This window comes from Ascaphus truei, chromosome 2 (assembly GCF_040206685.1).
Source record: "Ascaphus truei isolate aAscTru1 chromosome 2, aAscTru1.hap1, whole genome shotgun sequence".
Taxonomy (NCBI): Eukaryota; Metazoa; Chordata; class Amphibia; order Anura; family Ascaphidae; genus Ascaphus; species Ascaphus truei.
This window is the reverse complement of record NC_134484.1, coordinates 420,936,132-420,960,748: the sequence shown is the minus strand read 5'-3', so window position 1 is coordinate 420,960,748 and position 24,617 is coordinate 420,936,132. Positions and strand designations below refer to the sequence as shown.

The 24,617-nt window shown below is 43.8% G+C and overlaps 1 protein-coding gene across 1 annotated transcript in view; it reads right to left on the bottom strand.

Annotated features, from left to right (window-relative positions):
* LOC142487761 (myosin-IIIa-like) overlaps positions 1 to 24,617 on the bottom strand; it is a 157,775-nt gene continuing 133,158 nt past the window's right edge. Inside the window, exons 23-24 of the mRNA XM_075587611.1 lie at positions 5,361 to 5,489; positions 1 to 2,990 (exon numbers count right to left, since the gene is read on the bottom strand). Of these exons, the coding sequence (XP_075443726.1) occupies positions 2,885 to 2,990; positions 5,361 to 5,489 (235 nt within the window). The 3' untranslated portion in view covers positions 1 to 2,884. The remainder of the gene's footprint in view (positions 2,991 to 5,360; positions 5,490 to 24,617) is intronic.

The window sequence follows — 24,617 nt, the reverse complement described above, 5'->3', positions numbered from 1 at the left end:
AATATCACACACAGAACCATGTTCTCAAGGGAGTTTTAACTTTAATTACATTTTAAAACAGTTCTAATGATTTTCATTCTACTGTCATCACAGCTTTAGCTATAGACAACTTAACTTAATTGCACCTTTCCCCACCCCTCACCCTGCCGAAGCCAAGGAAAAAGCATTGGGCGTGTTCTCCACACCCCCCCCCTGCCTGGCCATGGGACGTGTGTTAAAGACAAAAGACACATTCCCTTTGAGCCTTTGATTTTTGGCTGAGAAATGTCATTGCCATTTTCACACGCATGTGCAGGGTTGATAAGTCCTGTATAGTGATTTCTCAAGAATGACTTCACTGCTAATGTTAATTGCAAGTCAGAAAAAAAAGGCATATCTTTTTTTTTCTCTCGAAAAGGGCTTAATATTTTGCATGTCTGGAGCTGGGAAAGAGAATACGCAGGAAAAAACCCTCCTTGGTGCATGAAATTCTCCCGCCAATACTGCCAGGTAAAATAAAGTGCTCCAATCCATGCATGCCAAGTCCCTTCCCCCCAAACCCACAAAACCTAATGTAAACCTTTAGTCCTAATGTAAAGTGCTGTACCCGAAGCCATGCATGCTTTGTCTCTCTCTCCCCCCAAAAAAGCAGACGTTACAGTTCTGAATAATTATAGTCTGTACTGGTGTCATGGTCCTTTTAGCTCCTTTTAGCTGAGGATACACAGAAACAATTTTCCCACTAGAATGTAACATTGTTGTAGCAATACTAACTTGAAAGTCTGACACGTAGTATACTGTAGCAGCACTAATACACACTGGTTCAATATGTCCTGTATGAGTAGCCAATTGAAATTAATCAGTGACTCTTGGCGTACAGTAGATCATGCTGGAGACTTGAGAGAAGATGTAGGCATTTTGTAATCATACTGCACGGTGTGATTGATAATAGAGAATATTGTCTCTTTCTTTACAGGCACAGATGTCCAAGAAGCACCAGCCATTGCGAAGAAGGAAAATACAAGATTGTACATTTTGAAGAAGAGGCGATGTTGTATTATTCGATTATTATTTGTCCCTTTATTATCCTATCCCAAAAAAAATGCTCATTCTTTAAATATACTTTTTTGTGTGTTCATGTTTTTTCAGTCTAGACACTTACAGTAGTACTATACCTAAAGTTCTAAAGGCATTGAAATATAAAAATGTCATTGATATTGTATACTGTACAGAATACAGTATGTACAAAATACAGTTTAAAGCTAGAAAATTAAAGTGTTTGCTACTATTAGTACTGTACTACTGTCTAGCAGATACAGTATCTAGCGACTCTGTGAGAAAATGCACTGTATCTTACTGTACAGTAATTTAATTAATAACATCAGGACATGCATGTGCAGAAATATGATGACACGCATATGCGTTTCAACAAGGTTTAAATTTGAGAAACAATAATTCGCGGAAAACATATTTTACATTCGGCAGAAGAGGCGACGTATACTGTATGAACTCATAAGGTTAGTCTTCAAATTACAATTACGCACACGAAGTACTGTACGACAATAAATTGCAGTTAGATTTTTAAGACAACAACTCATGATCACACACTTCAGTTTCTTGATGGTATTGCAGACAACGCTAAAATGCTATTTTCTGCACGCAATCAAAACACTAGTAATCTCGTGTTTTAACGCGAGAATATTTCGAGAAATAACGCACCATGACCCGGTAAGCAAAAGGATACAATGCGTGAAATATTTGAATAACGGCAACTGCATCTGTACATACAGTATATACATATATACACATGCACATTATTTTTGCTAAATAGTTTGTAAACACATAGGAATCAAAACACAGTTCCAGATTTCATGACATTTTGATATTTTTGCATCAAATTTACATTTTTCCCATAATCCAAACCTGTTTACTGTTTTTTATCAAAACCAAATCCCAAACCAAAACCTGGATTTATTTAGAACCAAACCCAAAACAGGTTCAAGTGCACTTTCGATATATACTGTGCTGTATTGACTCATGCATGTTATACTATTCAGGAAACTACTATGAGGTTTGTCTGAAACTTACTGTTCCACACCTCATTAATTATATGGGGGATACATAGTATATAATATGTCTATTTAGGGCTAGTGTTGATACTGCTGTTTCGTATAGTTACATAGGTACTTATTTGTACACACATGCACCAGCAACAAAGTATAATACTATCTGAGTTACTCCATACTACACCATTTTGGACTTATCCACAACACACAGTGGTTATTACTATGTATTATGCCTAGTACCAGAGTATGTAGGATATGTGCTTTGGTAGGTGTATTGCATTAATATATCACCGGAGAGAGATATTGCATACTATTTTTCACCTACCCTTGGTTAGGTCCGGTGTGTATATACATCCCCCTGTACAACCACGCATATCTCCAAACACTATCCTACATTATAGTTGCAGACCCCAAGGAGGATTTTAACCGTGTTCACTATGTATATATTTCTGGCCCCTCTGGGACCAACTTTGTATAAAAAATATATGATCATTTATCCCTTTTGCACCCTGTTTGAATGCTCTAAAATATGAATATTAGGTTGAGCGTTTAGGTCACCACAACTGCTTTTCGAGCCTGTTACATACAGTAGCAGCAAAACTCTGGGTAGCACAAGAGGACAAATGTACACGTTAATTATATAAATGTTTATATATGCACAGTAACAAACAAAGTTACATCATAAACTAAAATATAATATAACCATCTTTTTGGGTATCCCATCTTCATTACATATTATGAACTCAAAACATGAGACAGATAAATAATTCACCCAATTATCTGTTTTTTTTCTCTAAAGATTCTAAGTAAAAAAAAAAATAACGTCAATATTAAAAGCATTACATAAGGCGCTGACGCTGAGAGGTTTTCCGAAGAAGTTTCCTGTAGTCGTATGGATTATCTTCCATTTCATTATCTTGCAGTGGTGACTCAGCAACTGATAATCTAGGAACGATGGGTAAAAATTTCTTAGGTATTTATATGAAACACTTAATTCTTAAAACACTAACAAGCTGAGCATTACAATGTAAGATTTCATGCGCATATATTATTTTCTGTAAATTGCAATATTTATCACTCACTTACCTGAGGTAAATGAAAAGACTCAACCTAAAAGGTGCAGCCTGTCTTACATTTGACACACCACAAATAATTATAAGAACAATAACACTTAAGTAAGACTGTTACATAGACACAATGATCCATATTTATGAAGTGGTGCTACTGTATGCCATGAAACACCTTAATGCCCATTCAAGTGATCTGAAGGTGTCTTGGAGTGCCGGAATGACATGGCAAGCTAAGTAAAATATAGGCTAATCACTGACTTGTACTGTAGTGTTCATTGTGAAGATGCGACTGAAAGCCCTAACATATAAAGTCACAGAAAAGCCTTGTCTAATAGACGAGGTAACAACCAAGTTGAAGCCATACTATTCTATATTTACTTTGTTTTATAAAGAAAGTTTTCATACATGTTGGGACACTTTCAATATGCAAAGCCCTCAGACAATGAAGTCTGTAAGATGTGGCAGTATATTATTCTTTCAACAAAAATCAAAGAAGTCCAAAGCTACATCCAATATGATAAAAATATATAGTGAAATACCTGTATATCTCTTGAAAAAGGAGTCATTTAGTTAAACCCTTTGGCCAAAGCATTTTAAGCCTGCAAGCAACTTCAAGGCATGACCAAATATTGCAGGTCATAACACTAACTGATTCAAATTCTTATTTACCTCTATAGTAAGAGGAAGAATGATCGCATTGGATCTATCACAACCAGATGCATGTCAAAGAAAGAACTACTTACTTGGAAAGTGGGGGGGGGGGGGGCGATCTTACCCTGAGAGGGAGGCACCACTAACCTCCAGAACAGCTGAGACCAGCTGGAAAAAGTTAAAAACACATAGATACGCAGCAAGCTTAAAAACAAAACAAAGTTACCACATTATATATATATCAGGAGAAAAAGAAGCGCCAGTTCCGTATGGTTGAAAAATAAATATGTGTATTTTATCTAATTTTATTAAATGACCAGAGTAGTCAAAAGGACTAGTAGTAAACTGGTGTGATTAAAAAGCAATAATATGTCTAGTACAAGCAGATAGCAGCAATTAGTAAGTGACATATGGAAGGGGATGTGGAGCAAGGAAGCAAGATATCATGGGGAAAAAAGGCCAACAGTGGTGAATGTCAATGACAGTCCATATGGCTGATGATAGCCCAGTAAGGAACAGTAAACACCCACTAGAGAATGTCCCTTCTCAATGGTGATGTGGGTGTGCTGATGACAGACCTGTTACATCTGTTGAAGCACGGAATATACCTCCTCAGAGTGTGATCCGGTTAAACTGGTGTTGTTCTGATGCTGAAAAATTAATTCCTCGTGTGGCACAAAATCACTTCCCACGTGTCAGACCTCAGTTTGAGATGAGGCTTCCTGCATCTGAGTCCTTGCAGCGGCATCGGATGTATATATGAAGACAGGTGCCTCTATCCCCAGATGTAAAGGAACAAGTGATCCTGGTTGCTTCTTGGTTGCTTCGCACAAATCGTGCCCGCGTCACTGCGTTGCTGCGCTGCTACGTGATGACGTCCAACGCGTTTCGTCACTCTAGGTGACTTTCTCAAGGATCATACACATTTATTTTTCAACCATACGGAACTGGCGCTTCTTTTTCTCCTGTTTTCTGTTTACATTTGGTCAGGCTTGACCACACAGAAGCTTCGCCTATTCTGTACAGACTGACCCTATGCTATAATCAATTGATGCTCACATTATTCACTTGCAACACTTATTTAATCCTTTTTTCACACTACACATATACAGAATTAATTTGCACATTTTAACACTACCATTCACTCACTAGCGCTACTACTTGTTTCTGTGTGTGTGTGTGTGTGTGTGTATATATATATAGGCAAGAATCAGCACTCCTAGTAAAGATAATAATAAGACCTGGTGCTTGTCCCTTAAAAATAAATAGAAAGAATATACGTTACCATCCGATGACTGATAGGAACTGTGTGCTGTCTCTACTTTATCAGTCCTCTGATGGTAACGTATATATATATATATATATATTTTTTATATAATATATATATATGTCAATTGGACTGCTACTGGACGTGGCTAAATGTATACATTTTAGCTATTGAGATTTGTTGACTTTTTAAAATAAATTTAAACTTACATAAGGCATTATATTTGAAATTATACAGAATAATGTGATTTAAAAGTAAAATGTCTACCCAATCTGTGCAAACCAGTGCAGTGCATTGTTTGGTGCATTGGCAAACATCCTTTGTTACCTTTCGGTTGGAGTTACGATTGAGAACTCTTTAGAAAAACCTTCCTTTGTGTTTTGGTTATTTATTGACACTGAGTGGGTGGAATAAATGTCTTTGTAATAATCTTCTGAATCCAATACTTTGCCTTTACTGTGAAAAAAAAATTGCCTTTGTTTGTACATTTTACTGAATGAAAGTCTAGAACAGAAGCAAATACTTTCTAAGGTGATTGTTGTTTAAAAAAAAAAAAAAAAGAAGAGGGCAAAATACGTACTGTAATTCCAATGTCTTTTAGGACAAGCAGCTATATATTTATATATAATATAATTCCTCTTTGACCACAAATTTAAAATCATTCTAAAAAAATGTATATTTAACTGGGTGGAAGTGCGTATCTAAAAATAAATGTAATGCAGAGATGTAATAGATATTTTATTAATAAAAGCCTTTTACTCGGATATTATCGCATATAGATATAAATAATGCCATGTTTATGCAAGTACTGAGGTGCAAGAACCAGTGAAAAAGAAAGATAATTTTGTGTTTGTAAGGAAATATTTTGAATGCTTTAAATAATAAAACTATCTTGTATTAAGTGACATTTAATTTGGTACAATGAATTTGAAGTGTGAGCTGTTAGCTCTTTGGGATTTCAACCTCAATTTGCTTGACCCTAAAATCAACAAATTCCAGACACAACTTTAAAGCTGTGTTAACAGCAAGCATTAGCTGATATGGACTCCATGTAAACTGTTTTTTCAGGCAAAAGGTGACATGGTGTTCTCATTTGCATGTCATTTCCCATAATCCCTTGCTGCAGTGGAAACACTGTATGCTGGTGATAATGGTGAAAGGCAAGGTTGCAGACCTGCCTAAGACATGTGAATGTGCTCACAAGTGAACTTAATATATATATTACAACAAGACAAATTGCCTGCAACAGACTAAGCAAATAATGAGTACTTAAATTAGTAATATAATAACCACTAACGGTGCTAGGGACTTGTATTTTTGTATTTTGTACTGTATTTTTGTATTTTATGTTTGATTATTTGTGCTGTTAAATAAATCATAATTTTCTTTGATATTTGTTCTGAGTATACTTGAGTGCTGAGTTGGGACGCTTTTCTTTTTCTTTTCATTGTTATATATATATATATGTAGCCTGGAGCTCCCGTGGCTCCTGGAGACCCCCTCCCCTTGTGCAGCGCGGTCACGGGTGCCGACGGGCCCGACGGCTGCTTCCAAGGGTGGGGGCTGGAGCAGGGAGCAGCGCGGCTTGCCCCACATGCGGCCGGTTGCCGGGGACACGATCAGGCCGTTGCTAAGGCCGCGATCGCGTCTCTAAGGTCCCGGCGGCTGGCGGATAGGGCGCCGCCATTGCCCCTTAGGTTGCGCATGCGCAGGGGTCGCGCATGCGCAGTACAGCCGCCAGAGTCAGGACGGAGTTGCGCGAGGGCTAGGTTAGGCAGGGAGATGTTGAGGCAGCCCCATAAAGCTTGCGCAGGTGCAGGAGAGGGAGGAGAAAGCCCGCAAACCCCTAGCCTACCAGGGAAGGCTCTGAGCAGGGACTACAAGTCCCATGAGCCTCTTTATGCCCCATGTGACACCAGGGAGCCAATAGGGCTGAAGATCCACAGGCAGGCAAAGAGATACATTTGGCGGGCTTGGAGCACGCAGGGCAGTGAGAGACCGGAGCAGCCGAGGGAAGGAGGTAGGGTACAGGAGAGAGAGGCTCCCTGTACTAGGCCAGCACCCCCAGGGTCTGAGGTAGATAATCACCCCAGAGAGAGTGTTGCCAGGGACTGCTCTAGAGAGAGGGACCCTGTCACTCAGGAGTTGCAGTTGGAGAAGGGGAACTGTGAGGGAAGGAAGGGCGCGGGGAGCGAGTGCAGCTCCTGCGGCCCTATAGGTACCCACACCCCAGGTAGGCCCCAAACCCCCACTAGGGTAGTGGGTTAATTGCTGAGGGAGGCCCAAGATAGGGACGCTGCCCTTAGCGTTAGAGTGCTGCCTTGTCAGAATCACGGCGGTCAGTGCTGTGAGGTCTGACAGGCAGGCACCTTGTTGCGCAGCACGTTGGCTGGCAGCATTTAGAGAAGCTGTAAGGGACTTGGATAGTTAGGGGAGCGGGATAGGTCATTAACCCCTGTAGGCCCAGAGGAGTTGCCCAAGCCACTACAGGTTGCTGTACTACAGGGACAGGGACAGGCCCTAGTTAGGGTTCCTCACGTTAGTACCACTTAGATAGATAGGGACACAGCGGCTGCTGCTGTTCCTGTGGAAGCGGTTGGACCCACGTTGGGGTCCACAGAGACGATTCCAGAGTGGGACCGCACTGGCGGTCCGCACGTGCCGGAGTTCGGTTGGAGGATCAGACGGATTCATCACACGTCTGACCCTTTGTGAAGATTGCTGACCCGAGCACCGGAGTGCTTGGCAGGTATCTAATACATAAGTGCACCACCAGGCCCTCAGCGTAATTAGTGACTGCGCAGTCACCCATTGACTCTCTGTAGGAGTACGGGACATTGGGTGGGGTTCTTTGGACACTGGGTGGGATCACTTGGTGTTGGGGAATCGTCCTGCGAGACGTCACGGTTAGTGTCTCCTCGTGAGAGGGACACAGGTTATTCATACATGAGTAAAATCATTAGTTATTATACCTTGCTGTCTATGTGATCATTATTGTTTGTCCTGCGAGGAACCACTCCCCCTTATGGTGGGAGCCATCGCAGGTGGAGGCGCTGCATCGTAAGAGAATACCCATAGTATAATTGCCCCAGGTTCCCCGTGGCGGAAGCTCAGCCCTCCTGTGAGCCAACAGGTAACGCACCACACCTGAGTAACAATATATGTTCCTGCACCCACGCAGTATAATCTGCGATTGGGGGGGGAAAACCCGTTACATATATATATATATATATATATATATATATATATATATATATATATATATAAAGCAACTGTAAATATTACTGTATGTTCATTTGCATGTCTTAGACAGGTCTGCAACCCTGTCTTTCCCCATTCTCACCCAGCATACAGCGCTTCCACTGCAGCAAGTGATTCTGGGAAATGACATGCAAATGAGCACTCAGTGCCACCTTTTGTCTCAAGCTCATATTACACAAGCCAATCCTCAAGCCAATCCTCAAGCCAATGCATGCTGTTTTAAACACAGCTTTTAAACAGAGGCTGGGATGAGATACAAAGCCATTAGACCTACTCACATACATGTTTCAACCTTGATGGGTATCATCAGTGTTAGGCTGGTCTTAATGGCAAAGCAGGTTTGAGACTAGACTAGGTAATTACCACTGTCATTAAGGTTATGGTGGGTAAAAAAAGTGACAAAAACCCTCCACAGTAAAGCATAAAGCAACTGTAAATATTACTGTATGTTCATTTGCATGTCTTAGACAGGTCTGCAACCCTGTCTTTCCCCATTGTCACCCAGCATACAGCGATTCCACTGCAGCAAGGGATTCTGGGAAATGACATGCAAATGAGCACTCAGTGCCACCTTTTGTCTCAAGCTCGTATTACACAAGCCAATCCTCAAGCCAATGCATGCTGTTTTAAACACAGCTTTTAAACAGAGGCTGGGATGAGATCCAAAGCCATTAGACCTACTCACATACATGTTTCAACCTTGATGGGTATCATCAGTGTGAGGCTGGTCTTAATGGCAAAGCAGATTTGAGACTAGACTAGGTAATCACCACTGTCATTACGGTTATGGTGGGTAAAAAAAGTGACAAAAACCCTCCACAGTAAAGCATAAAGCAACTGTAAATATTACTGTATGTTCATTTGCATGTCTTAGACAGGTCTGCAACCCTGTCTTTCCCCATTGTCACCCAGCATACAGCGCTTCCACTGCAGCAAGGGATTCTGGGAAATGACATGCAAATGAGCACTCGGTGCCACCTTTTGTCTCAAGCTCGTATTACACAAGCCAATCCTCAAGCCAATGCATGCTGTTTTAAACACAGCTTTTAAACAGAGGCTGGGATGAGATGCAAAGCCATTAGACCTACTCACATACATGTTTCAACCTTGATGGGTATCATCAGTGTGAGGCTGGTCTTAATGGCAAAGCAGGTTTGAGACTAGACTAGGTAATCACCACTGTCATTAAGGTTATGGTGGGTAAAAAAAGGGACAAAAACCCTCCACAGTAAAGCATAAATATATATATATATATATATATATATATATATATATATATATACACATGAAATTCAGTCAGCACACTGTAATTGAAGATGTAGTAATAACAGATGCTAGTCCCATAGAGAGTAAATATGATACGAACCAATCCAAAGACCAGTAAAGAGACAGCAGACCGCTCGGGGTTAATCCAAAAGTCTATATTCACAACATGAAATACACGTAAGCCAACGTTTCGGTCCCACAGAGAGACCTTCCTCAGGGCCGTGCAACCCACAAGTGTAAGTGACCAAACATATATACCCTCACCCATAGTGCAATGCAAACAAAGGGAACCAATCACCAACAAGCAATCAGACATAATATGCAACATAGCTGTGCTCCATGCCCCCTCCCCTATTACCTGAATAATTAATTGATTCATCATGACATCAGAGTAAACACTTAAACTATTAGGAGAGAGACACCCTGAGACAATGGTCCCAGAGTCTACTGCCCGTGCGGGGGAACGTCGCGCGCCGCGCATGCGCAGTGGGCCAAAACACATTGTCTGCCGGGACGCCAGCAAGGAGAGTGCGCCGCGCATCACAGCTGTGCGCAGATGCCTCATTAACTCTCCCAGGCAACCAGAGATACCGGCAGCGCAAATCGCGCATGCGCAGTCTGTAAAACCGCCTCGGTGCACAGTAACCCACACACTGACAGCAAAAAAAAGGGGCTAAGCAGAGTAGTAAAACACAGAGCGTTGAGGTAAACCACAGGGGGACAGATAGAGGTATAGATCACAGGAGCGCATAGCATCACCATAGTATATAAGGACAAAGGAAGTGCAAAAGTGCAGAGGGAGTGATGCAACAGAGAATGAGTGACAAACATATACAAGGCATAATGTAGAACTAAGTCAAAGCAAAAAGACAACTACAGAAAGCAGCTAAGTGAAAGCTCCTCATTTAGGCCACCAGGTGTCATAGTCCTTAGTTCATAGATAAGCCTTGCTTCCTGTTTAAGCAAAGTCCTGCCCCTGTCACCCCCACGGGGGGGGGGGACTGGAACCTGCAGAATAGGCATACAACGAAGTGTGGCCAATGTGTGTCTTTTTTCTTTGAAATGTCTAGCCACAGGTAGACACTTCAGATCTATATCAGAGGTATCACTCAGTAGGGCTTTTCTGATGCTTGAACGGTGCATGGCCATGCGTTCTTTCAGCATCCTTACAGTCTTCCCGATGTACAGCAATCCACAAGGACACTTAATAAAGTACACCACGAATTTTGACTCACAGTTCAGTTGTTGTTTGATTTTAATCGGTACGCCACTATGCGGGTGGTTGTAACTAGGGCCCAGCTGCATATAGTGGCAGTTGGTGCAGCCATGACAGCGGTACGAACCAGGTTTTTTGGCTAACCAGGTGGTGGGTGTGGCATATTTGTCTATTGGATCAGATCCAGTGACCATGTCACCAATATTAGGTCCCCGACGAAAGCAGAATAGTGGTGGCTCTCTAGCAAATGCACCAATCCTCTCGTCGTTCTCCAGGATGCGCCAATTGCCCCGAATGCAACGCTTAATGCTGTTTGTAGCAGTACTAAATGTACTGACTATATTAAGCCTGTTGCTCACCGGTCTACCTGACGAAGGTGTCAATAGTTCTCCCCTGTCAACCTGTCCAACCTTTAGCAAGGCAAAGTTGATGTCCTTGGCCGAATAGCCCCTCTCCCGAAAGCGTGCGGCCATTAGAGCCAGGGCCCTTTGGGATTCTTCTGGATCAGTGGTAATTCTTTTCACTCGGAGGAGCTGGGAGTATGGGAGACCCCTCTTGAGTGGTACAGGATGGTGGCTGGCTGCACAAAGAAGGGAGTTCTTATCTGTACTCTTCCGGTAAATTCTAGTAGCCAGCGTGCCTCCAATTTTGTACACTATGGTATCTAGAAAAGCGATTTCCTGGTAGCTGCGGTTAAGGGTAAAACGGATTGTGGAGGGGATTTTGTTTAAATCAGAAACAAATGTCAGCAGCTCATCTTCACTGCCCGTCCACAGAATGAAGATGTCGTCAATATAGCGAAGGTATTTGACGATATGCCGCCCATGCGTGGTGTCAGTTAGTATGTGCAACCGTTCATACAAATCCATAAATAGATTAGCATATGACGGTGCCATATTTGAGCCCATGGCCGTACCCGTTAGTTGTAAGTAGTAGTGTTTCTCAAATTTAAAGAAGTTCTTATGGAGGATGACCTCAATGAGCAACATGAGAAAATCAACTGGTGGACCCTGTTCGACTCCATGTTCTTCCAATTTGGTGCGTACTGCTTCCAGGCCCCCTGCATGGGGAATGTTGGTGTACAAGCTGGACACATCTAGCGTAGCAAGAATACATTCTGCTGTGTTGACGGAAAGATGACTGAGCTGCTCAATGAAGTCCGTGGTGTCCTTGATGTATGAACCCATTCCAGCCACCAGTGGCTGTAGATAGAAGTCCACAAATTGCGAAAGGGGGTGGCACAGCGACCCACGGGCCGAGATGATAGGTCTGCCCGGTGGTGCAACTATAGATTTGTGTACTTTGGGTAGTGTGTATAATACTGGCATCACGGGGTGGTCCTGAGTCAGGAATTTACTGGTTTCTTCCGAGATCCAGGCATTATTCAAGCCCAATCGGATGATGCCATCAATCTCCTTCTTGTAGGCTATCGTCGGATCCCCCGGGAGGCGTCTATAATGATGTACAACTGCAAGTTGTTGCTCGATCTCCTGTTTATAGTATTGATAATTTAAAACCACAATCCCTCCACCTTTGTCTGCTGCTCTCACTATGATCTCCTTGTTCTCCCGTAGCATTTTCAGGGCAGCTCTCTCCTCTCTCGATGTATTAAAGAAGCTGGTCTTGTGATTCTTCAGAATTTTCCGTGTGTCTTTAATGCAGTTCATAAATGCAGCTATATTGGGATTCAGTGAGTGTGGGTCAAAGGTGCTCCTGGTCTTGAATGGATTTGGGGTAATGTCTCCAGAAGAGTTAATATCAATGTTCTTAGAGAAGAAGTCCTTTAGCTTCAATTGTCTGTGCAGTCTAAACATGTCGACCTCCCAGTCAAAGGAATCCTGCATGTGAGTTGGCACAAATGATAGGCCTTTCTGTAGGATGCTAACCTCTGCCGGTGTCAGTGGGTCGTCCGATAGATTGTAGATCACCGTCTCGCTTGCCTGGTGCCCCTTGTCGCTTTTCCTTCGCGCACGGGATACCGCCGATCTCCGGCCACCTCTCCTGGTGGGTCTGTGTGCGTTGTGCCCTGCGGCAGTGTTCTCGCTCGACCGCCATCGCCCGGACCTAAAAAAGGCTCCATGGAGGCGTTATCCGGGGCATCTGATGCATCAGTGTCACTGGTCGTGTAACCCATCCTGGCGGCATCACCACGCCTAGACTGAGGCTGGTATCGTCGCTGTGGACCGCTTCTACCACTCTTCGTCTCGCTCAGCCCCAGGAGCCATCGGTAGACGTTACGCTCCTTGTAGTCCGCAGTGACCTGCCGGAGCTTCTCCTTCTTAAACTTGATTAAATTTGCCCTGTAGGCGTCAATTGTGTTCTGCATCTTGTCCAGCCAGTTGGTGTCCGTGTCCGCTGCCAGGGTGTCTACATGTTTGGTTTCTATTACTGAAATGTCCTTCTTCAATTTAGCAATTTCCTTGCTAGATTGGTCAATGACCAGAATCATTAGATCGAAAGAACATTTATTAAGAATGGCTATCCAGCGCTTGCAGAAATCCATGTCACATCTGCCAATGGTAGGCTGATTTTTCACCCTGAATCCCCTTGGCAGCATCCTTGCTTTATGGTAGTGTGACAGGGTGAGGCCATGTAAATAAAAATCCACTTCACGTTTCTTTAATTTAATAAGCTCATTGAAAACATCAGACGCCTTATCAGGTCCTACTACGTCATCAAAGGACTCCATGAAGCGGATCTGAGCGACCTCTGCATCACTGAAACCCGCCACATCCGATAGGGACGAAAAAATGCCTGTGATGTCAGCAAATTCCTCCATTGCACATATAACAAATAGTCACAACCATATGCAGAAAAAATATGTAAATAAGGCCAAGTGTTTCCTAAATACAACTCCCCGCTAGGCCATCACAGGGAATGTACAGCAATGAATAGAGTACGTAGGTGCACAACCCATAAGGCATAAATTCACATGAAATTCAGTCAGCACACTGTAATTGAAGATGTAGTAATAGCAGATGCTAGTCCCATAGAGAGTAAATATGATACGAACCAATCCAAAGACCAGTAAAGAGACAGCAGACCGCTCGGGGTTAATCCAAAAGTCTATATTCACAACATGAAATACACGTAAGCCAACGTTTCGGTCCCACAGAGAGACCTTCCTCATGGCCGTGCAACCCACAAGTGTAAGTGACCAAACATATATACCCTCACCCATAGTGCAATGCAAACAAAGGGAACCAATCACCAACAAGCAATCAGACATAATATGCAACATAGCTGTGCTCCATGCCCCCTCCCCTATTACCTGAATAATTAATTGATTCATCATGACATCAGAGTAAACACTTAAACTATTAGGAGAGAGACACCCTGAGACACTGGTCCCAGAGTCTACTGCCCGTGCGGGGGAACGTCGCGCGCCGCGCATGCGCAGTGGGCCAAAACACATTGTCTGCCGGGACGCCAGCAAGGAGAGTGCGCCGCGCATCACAGCTGTGCGCAGATGCCTCATTAACTCTCCCAGGCAACCAGAGATACCGGCAGCGCAAATCGCGCATGTGCAGTCTGTAAAACCGCCTCGGTGCACAGTAACCCACACACTGACAGCAAAAAAAAGGGGCTAAGCAGAGTAGTAAAACACAGTGCGTTGAGGTAAACCACAGGGGGACAGATAGAGGTATAGATCACAGGAGCGCATAGCATCACCATAGTATATAAGGACAAAGGAAGTGCAAAAGTGCAGAGGGAGTGATGCAACAGAGAATGAGTGACAAACATATACAAGGCATAATGTAGAACTAAGTCAAAGCAAAAAGACAACTACAGAAAGCAGCTAAGTGAAAGCTCCTCATTTAGGCCACCAGGTGTCATAGTCCTTAGTTGCACATACTAACTGACACCACGCATGGGCGGCATATCGTCAAATACCTTCGCTATATTGACGACATCTTCATTCTGTGGACGGGCAGTGAAGATGAGCTGCTGACATTTGTTTCTGATTTAAACAAAATCCCCTCCACAATCCGTTTTACCCTTAACCGCAGCTACCAGGAAATCGCTTTTCTAGATACCATAGTGTACAAAATTGGAGGCACGCTGGCTACTAGAATTTACCGGAAGAGTACAGATAAGAACTCCCTTCTTTGTGCAGCCAGCCACCATCCTGCACAACTCAAGAGGGGTCTCCCATATTCCCAGCTCCTCCGAGTGAAAAGAATTACCACTGATCCAGAAGAATCCCAAAGGGCCCTGGCTCTAATGGCCGCACGCTTTCGGGAGAGGGGCTATTCGGCCAAGGACATCAACTTTGCCTTGCTAAAGGTTGGACAGGTTGACAGGGGTGAACTATTGACACCTTCGTCAGGTAGACCGGTGAGCAACAGGCTTAATATAGTCAGTACATTTAGTACTGCTACAAACAGCATTAAGCGTTGAATTCGGGGCAATTGGCGCATCCTGGAGAACGACGAGAGGATTGGTGCATTTGCTAGAGAGCCACCACTATTCTGCTTTCGTCGGGGACCTAATATTGGTGACATGGTCACTGGATCTGATCCAATAGACAAATATGCCACACCCACCACCTGGTTAGCCAAAAAACCTGGTTCGTACCGCTGTCATGGCTGCACCAACTGCCACTATATGCAGCTGGGCCCTAGTTACAACCACCCGCATAGTGGCGTACCGATTAAAATCAAACAACAACTGAACTGTGAGTCAAAATTCGTGGTGTACTTTATTAAGTGTCCTTGTGGATTGCTGTACATCGGGAAGACTGTAAGGATGCTGAAAGAACGCATGGCCATGCACCGTTCAAGCATCAGAAAAGCCCTACTGAGTGATACCTCTGATATAGATCTGAAGTGTCTACCTGTGGCTAGACATTTCAAAGAAAAAAGACACACATTGGCCACACTTCGTTGTATGCCTATTCTGCAGGTTCCAGTCCCCCCCCCCCCCCCGTGGGGGTGACAGGGGCAGGACTTTGCTTAAACAGGAAGCAAGGCTTATCTATGAACTAAGGACTATGACACCTGGTGGCCTAAATGAGGAACTTTCACTTAGCTGCTTTCTGTAGTTGTCTTTTTGCTTTGACTTAGTTCTACATTATGCCTTGTATATGTTTGTCACTCATTCTCTGTTGCATCACTCCCTCTGCACTTTTGCACTTCCTTTGTCCTTATATACTATGGTGATGCTATGCGCTCCTGTGATCTATACCTCTATCTGTCCCCCTGTGGTTTACCTCAACGCTCTGTGTTTTACTACTCTGCTTAGCCCCTTTTTTTTTGCTGTCAGTGTGTGGGTTACTGTGCACCGAGGCGGTTTTACAGACTGCGCATGCGCGATTTGCGCTGCCGGTATCTCTGGTTGCCTGGGAGAGTTAATGAGGCATCTGCGCACAGCTGTGATGCGCGGCGCACTCTCCTTGCTGGCGTCCCGGCAGACAATGTGTTTTGGCCCACTGCGCATGGCGCGGCGCGCGACGTTCCCCCGCACGGGCAGTAGACTCTGGGACCAGTGTCTCAGGGTGTCTCTCTCCTAATAGTTTAAGTGTTTACTCTGATGTCATGATGAATCAATTAATTATTCAGGTAATAGGGGAGGGGGCATGGAGCACAGCTATGTTGCATATTATGTCTGATTGCTTGTTGGTGATTGGTTCCCTTTGTTTGCATTGCACTATGGGTGAGGGTATATATGTTTGGTCACTTACACTTGTGGGTTGCACGGCCCTGAGGAAGGTCTCTCTGTGGGACCGAAACGTTGGCTTACGTGTATTTCATGTTGTGAATATAGACTTTTGGATTAACCCCGAGCGGTCTGCTGTCTCTTTACTGGTCTTTGGATTGGTTCGTATCATATATATATATATATATATATATATATATATGAGAAAATAAGAAAACAAACAGGCGCACACCTAGTGTAATATCGTTATAAAATATATAATAAAGGAACATGAAATCAATCAAATGCCCGCTCACAAAAGTACTGTAAAATCAAGCATGTATGAGATTGGCTCTCATTTGCCAACAACGCAGTCCTCTCGGCACGCCACGAGGTCCCAGCGTTCTCCTGTGTCGCTCCTCCGCATAACCGGAAACGGAACCTTTTCTCTTGGGTGCCCGGCAGTAAAGTAAAGGGAGGACGCTTATGTCTATAGGACGCTTTCCGGTTATGCGGAGGAGCGACACAGGAGAACGCTGGGACCTCGTGGCGTGCCGAGAGGACTGCGTTGTTGGCAAATGAGAGCCAATCTCATACATGCTTGATTTTACAGTACTTTTGTGAGTGGGCATTTGATTGATTTCATGTTCCTTTAATATATATTTTATAACGATATTAAACTAGGTGTGCGCCTGTTTGTTATCTTCTTTTCACAGATTTTTGTCAGGGACTGGTGATCCCTTCAAAACGGGCTGCAGTTACCTGGCTGTATCAATTATTGGAACAGGACTCTGTCTCTCTAAGTGGTTTTTTAACATTTTTCTATTTTTTTAAAAATATATATTATTCGTTTATAAATAATTTTTTATTGTTATGTTTTTTGCAATATTATGCTTTAGATATTCTTGGGAGAAGAAGTTTTTATCATATATGCCATCAGCAACAGTTTTACCACCCTGCTAGGTTTTATTCAAATAGTTTATAGCAAAATAGTTCTTTATTGTACCATCAGCCATATATTCAGGATAATTTATAGGTACTACTTCATATGTTCTTTTTTTGTTGTATATATATATATATATATATATATATATATATATATATATATATATATATATATATACAGTATCGACAGAGTTTATTCGAGCAAATGCCGCCGGTTCACCGGGATTTACTCCGGCTGGTGCTGAGGAAAGTCAGCACATCAGCCGCATCCAGCCGCGTCCCCTCCGTTCCCCCCCCCTCCAATCCGCGCGCAATTTAAACATCTTCCCGACCCTCTAGCTGCGCCTGCTGTGCCCCTCTGCTTCCCCGCTCCCCCGCTTACCTCACTTCAAACCTTCAGGGGAGTCGGGGAAGCCGGGGAAGCCGGGGAAGCCGGGGAAGCCGGGCGCTCGCTTGACTGTGACGTCACCGACGTCACGCGAACGAGCCGCTACTCAACGCTTCTCCACGCTGCCGCCACGCATCCTGCCGAGCGGCATTTGCTCGAATAAACTTTGTCGCTACTGTACTTAGTTAAGTTATGGTGGGTATTAAGCCTATAGGGAACCATGTTAATGGTTTTGAAGCAAAAGGTGGCACTGTGTGCTCATTTGCATGTCATTTCCCAGAATCCCTTGCCTGCAGTGGAAGTTCTGTGTGCTGGGTGATAATGGTGAAAGGCAGGGTTGCAGACCTGCTAAGACATGCAAATGAGCATTCAGTAATATTTCCATTTGCTATATATATATACATATATATATAAAAAGAAGCCTAACAAATCCATAGTTTGTATATCATGTATTTCAAATATGGGAGGGTGTCAGCCTGGGGGTTTCCAACATTGAAAAATGAAGATAATATGGAGACTACCTGGCTTCACTCTTAATCAGAGCCAGCAACATCCAGGAATCATGATGAATGATGCCCAATATTCTTATCCTACCACAAACACCCAATAATGACTGCACAGAGTAAGTCACTGTTGCTGCATGTGAAGTAACTCGTTATACTCCTTGGTCCGGGCAGTATCGGGGTCCTCCGGTGTGCTGTCCGCGATGAGGTGGCTTAGAAGAAAAATGAAAAAAAAAATCTGCTACACACCACCAGTAAAAGATGAACAATAGGGTGATTTCTAAAATAAAAAAGTTTATTGGATCAACAGCATTAAGACCAACATGATTCACACAGAGGGTGACCCACACGCTGTCCCTTGGTGGGACCTTGAGAAAGCGCAGTCTGCGGGAAATATGTTGGTCTTACTGCTGTTGATAAAATAAGCTTTTTTATTTTTGAAGTCACCCTCTTGCTCATCTTTTACTGGTGGTGTTTCACAGTTTTTTGTTTTCATTTTTCTTCTAATGCCAATTATAGACTATGGGGACATAGTATATGGTACAGCACCCCAAACTCACATTAGCAAACTGAACACCTTCTACAACTCAATATGATGCTTTGTCCTTGTAGGAGACAAGTTCAGAGGTATAATCAGGGAGACAGATTTGGGGGAAATAAACATTGGCTTTTATTCAGCTCATAGATTCTAACAATACAGCTTTAAGGCAAGACATAAAATAAAAAATACAGCCTATCCCTTTGTAAGGGATGACTCATATTGGGAGGCTAGGCCTCTTACCAACCTCTGACCCCAAAGTCCAAAGAGGTACCTGTAAGCATGGGGCACTTTATATCAGTCTCTGGATCTGGGTTGGTGTCCATAGGGTCCATCTTTGGCGGGTTACAGTGACTGCTGTGTCCTGGAATAGAGGATCTGGTTCCTTGGGATCTTGCTGGCAGCACAGTCCTTCTATGCTCAAGACAACTGTTCCTGGGAATCTCTTCTAGCAGCACAAGCCCTCTGTGCTCAATAGACCTATGCAGTTTGTGCAGCACACATTTAAACCTGCTTGATGAGCGAGGTGGAGACTGGCTAATTGACTTTAGCTACAATTAACCAGCTCCCTGCTGGACTCATCAGCTACAGATAGGCTTTATGTGTGCTGCTTTTTTAAACCAGGGAATGGCCCTGTCACATACCTCCCCTATTTGTGGTAGCTGGGCTAGCAACGGCTGAAGCCCATCCCTCCACTCTCTCTTGAGATGTGCCTGCGACACGAAAAAGGAGTGCATGGACGGAGAGAACCCTAGTCACGCTAGGACTGGATCCCTTTCTCCAGGTGCCCTTTCCTCCTCCAAGTAATTTTGGCGTTTGACTCTGGGCCACCATCAGACACTCCTGAAATGAACCAGTGAGGGTTTCCAGCTCCAGTTGCATCTGTTTTTAACCGTGCTGGAACAGATGGTGCTCTAGTATCTTGTTTAGAGTTTCTCCCTATCAGGCCCAGAGAGACACTTTTTGAGGGGTACATGATCTCTGCCTTTTGTCCTCTGGGGATTCCATCATTCCTGGGATGCCCCTCCAGGACATCTTGACCCCCTTTTTCTCCATGGGATATGTGGACGTATCTGACCCTAAGCAGAGAACCTAATTTCTTTTTCCGCCTTTATGCTTTGGATGACTCCATCCCATCAGGAATACCGGGGTTTCCTTTGTTTGAAACTTCAGTAGTTTCAATGCATCCACCATGCCTTTCTTGCAGTGGCATTAGCTGGTCAAAATATTCGGCATTAAGCTGCTCATGCTCTTGCTGTCACCAATCATATTAATGGTCGTAGAGACCTGTTTTTCGGTGCATTCCTGGTTCAGGCAGCTCCACCATTCATGGGGTGTTTAGTGGGTGCGTCGCATTTCTGAGGCCACATAAGAGACATCCTCATTCTCATCAGTATCCTCATAGGACCGGAAGGGACACTCTTCCGTGTGGTCAGACTCATTACACGAACACCATATTTTGCTTTCCCTTTTGGTAGTATCATATGTATTCTTCCCCCTGACCCCAGGAGGTACTATTGCAGCAATTTTTTACTGTATATGCTAGAACCCCAGCTTGTAGTCCTACAAGTGGGCAGAACAGTTGCAGAGTTTGTGGCTCTCACAGGTGTCTCTGTAGACTTTTTATTTTTATGAGCAGCCATTTTAAAAAGCCATGTTTTCAATGTTTTATTCTTCGCACATATGGTGGGGTAGATTTTGGTCACAGAGTTAATATCTTGTGTGGGTTACAGTCTGTCGCACTCACACCCAGTCAGACTGTGGCATTGTGGCTTTCTCCAGTGAAGTGTAGCTTTCCTGTCTGGATGTGTAGCCCTTTAATTCTTGTCCCTTCTGCAAGTGTTTCTTCGTTTTGTTGCTTAAGCTGTTGTAGGAACTGTAGGCAAAGAAAAGCACAACAACTGGATGCTCTCCTGGGCCTCTATGAAATTCAAGGGCCACCTCTCATCCGAACTTCTGACACCAAATTTAGGAGACAAGTGCAGATGTATAACCAGTAAGACAGTGATTTGGGGGAAATAGACATTGGCTTTTATTCAGCCTATAGATTCAACAACAATAAAGCCTAAAGGTAGCACACAAAACAAACAAAACAGCTTATCCCTTTGTAAGGGCTGACTCACAATTCCCAGTCCCTATACTGTATGAGGGTCTGGGAGGCTAGGCCTCCTACCAGCCTCTGACTCCAAAGTCCAAAGAGGTACCTGTAAGCAGGGGGCTATTTATATTAGTCTCCGGGTCTGAGTTGGTGCCTGTAGGGTCCATCTCTGGCAGGTTCCAGTGACTGCTGTGTTCTGGAATAGAGGGTCTGGTTCCTTGGGATCTTGCTGGCAGCACAGTCCTTCTGTACTCAAGAGACCTATGCAATTTATACATCACACATTTTAACCTGCCTTATGAGCCAGGTGAAGACTAGCTAATTGACTATCTAAAATTAACTAGCTCTCTGCTGGACTGATCAGTTACAGACAGGCTTTATTTTTGCTGCCTTTTTAAACAAGGGAAAGACTCTCTCAGAGTCCTACAATATAACTACAACACACATCACCGAAAAATGCACCATTATCACTTGGCTAGCACTTGAGTCGACCAAAGTACATTTTTCCTGTCTTGCCTTCAAATACTTTCTGAGCAAGCTAACCAGCTATCTGAACAATCTCCTCACCCCTACTGCACAAAGCGCATATCAAGTGAGATCAGACTCTGAAAGACTGTCATGGTCCCAAGGTTCAACATGCAATCTGGTCGCTCTTCCTTCTACCGTGCACCTCACGTCTAGGACAACCGACCAGAGACGCAAAGCCGCCACTAGGATAACTTCTTTCAAGACTTCAGCTCTCACATTTTAATCTCGTCTGTAACTGTTAGATACACCCATAACATATATTATCTCTAACTGTCCATGAAATATCTTTAAATATAATGTATAACCTCTGTTCATTTAATGTATCATGTATTGTCAATACAGTGGCGGCTGCCTTTAACCTCCTGCGGCCGCCACGCAGGCTTTTTAAAAATGCGAGCAGATGCGGTGTTCTTTCTGCTGTTTTCCCGCGCCGTGGGCGCTTTCAATGATAAGCGCCATTAGCGCTTGTCTGATGATGCGGCCGCCGTGCGGGAAACTCCGTGAGAAACGGAGAACATCCCCGCATTTTTACGGGTAAGTAGGAAGATAGGAGGGGCCGCAGCAGTATATCTCTGTAAAAAGACTGATGTGAGAAACAGGAGAGAGATTCCTTAGCTCACATTTGGGCTGATAGAAGGAATGAAGGGAAGCCTGCACACAGACACTGTCTTGAGCACAAAGGCCGTGCTGAGATCAAGACATCCAGACACCCAGAGACCTATATTTTATGGAAACAGAGGACCCAGGAACCTGCCATAGACTGACATGGAGGGCCACCTGCTTAAGGTACCTCCTGAGACTTTGGGGTCATAGGCTGGTAATGGGAATATCCCTGCAGTCCTACAGATAGGGCCTGGGGAAATAATTTAGCCCTAACAAAGGGATAGTTTTTTTGTTGTTGCTGTTTTTGTATGTTTTGCATGAATAAAGGAACAGGCTCAATAAAGCAAAGATATAATTTCACCCTAAAACAGTCTCAAATTGCATACCTCTGCACACATCTCTTACATATGGTGTCAGAAGAGGAATGAGAGGTGGCCCTTGAATTTAAAAGGGGCCCCGGAGGCTGCCTGTGAATTTTTGTGCTTTTGCCTGCATACAGTCCATGCAAACAGCTTGAGCAACAAAACAAAAAATCACATGCAGAAGAGACCAGATTTAAAGGGCTACACATCCAGGCAGGAAATCTACAACTGCACTAGAGAAAGCCAAAACACCACAGTTTGACTGGGAGGACTGCAACAGATGTGACCCATACAAAGAACTGATGTTGTGACCATAGTCTACCCCTCCACTTTTGAAAGAAAAGAAGAAAAAACATGGGATTTTAAAATGGCCACCCAGCTGAAGTCAAATACAGACTGCAAGAATGGGAAAGAAAATATGTTCCTGGTGTAAAGAGTCCAGCCACACAGAACAGTGTCCCTTCAGGCCTTATTATGATGATGAGGATGATGCCCATGTGGCCCCAGAAAAAGGAAAGCAGCCAGAGGAATATTGTTTTTAACGAGCCAAGGAACTGCAGCAGCAAGCAATGCGCTGGGGTCACATGGAAGATATAGAAGTTTTACTTGGCAAGGGCACATCCAGTATCACTTTAAGAATGTGTGCACATTACTGCTGATGTTTCAGAACCTACAGTAGCAAAGTAAAGAAGAAAAAGAAAAAGTCTACAGAGATGCCTGTGAGAGCTACAAACTCTGCAAGCAAAGTCTGCCCACCTGTAGGACTACCAGCTGGGGTTCTAGTGAATACAGTGAAAACAGCTACAATAGCACATCCCGAGGTCAGGAAGAAAAGATGTGGCATTCCTGTAATGAACCCTACCCCATGGAAGAGTGGCCTTTCCGGTCCTATAAGGATACAAATAAGAATGAAGATATCTCTTATGGGGAACCCAAACTGAGTCACACCCACAAAACACCTCAAGAATGGTGGAGGTGCCTAAACTCGGTATGCACTGAACAACCAGGTTTCTATGATCCCTGATGAGACAGAGTGATCCAAAACTAAAAAGCAGAAAAAGAAAAGCGGTGCTTCACTTACTGTGAAAGGAACAGACACGTCCTCAGATTTCATGGAGAAAAAGGGGGTCCGAGATGCCCTGCAGCCAAGAGAAAATGGAGGATTCATCATGCTGGATGACAGAATATCCAGAGGGCTCAAGGCAGAAGTCGTGTTACCCAAAGAAGTGTCTGTCCAGTGCTAACAGTGAGGAACCCTCAACCAACCATAGCAGGGAAATGGAGCCAGATCCAGTAAGTAAGTGACGATCCCTTGACCAGCCCTGAAGATGCACTGCAAGCTGCCAGGCATAACTAATCTGCTCCGTGAAGAATTGAAAATGGAGAGAGAAAATAATGCTGCGCTACAGAAGATTGTGCTCGCAATTTACTCGGCGGCCAAGACCGAATTGGTGAATCTAAGGACGGATCTAGATACTGCGAACAATACTATTACTGCCATGGATGAAAAGCAGTCCAAGTCTGACCGAATGATTGCTAATCTGAAACAGAAATATGAGAAGGTACTGAAAGAGATTACAGTCTTTCAGCAAGAAGTTTGAAATTGCCATAGAGAGGTGGAAATCTCTCAGAATGAGGTTCATACTCTCCGCATTGAACTGAATGCCTCACACCAGGAGGTCAACAGTATCCGGACATAGGTGGACATATCGCAAAATGAGGTTCATACTCCCCGCACAGAACTGGAAGTCTCTATAAAGGAACTTCAGTCTCGCTGAGGAGCTGGACATATCTCAAAAAGCTGTCTACAGTCTAAGTATGGCTCTTAAAGTCTCTTAGAAGGAGCTTCACACCCTCAACCTAGAGATAGAAGTCTCACGCCAGGAGACCGGGAGTCTCAACTCAGAAGTGCGTAAATCGAAGGAGGACTACAAGGAGGCCCTGAATATTATAGAGACTATAAGAAGAGGAAATACAAGGCTGAAAGATGAAAAGTTAGAAGCATTGGAGTAACGCACACAAGCAGATCACCTACTGCAGAACCAACTGCAAGTTCTGCGTACGCACCTACAGATTTCCAAAGAGAAGCAGTGATGTCTGCAGGAAGAAAAGCAACAGGCTGCTAAAGAAGTACAAGTGCTGCAGGAACATCTAAGAACCAAGTATGTCCATGCAGGACAGCATGAGGAACTGAAGGCTACACTGAGCATGCTCAGTACATTGCTGGAGGCCAAGCTTA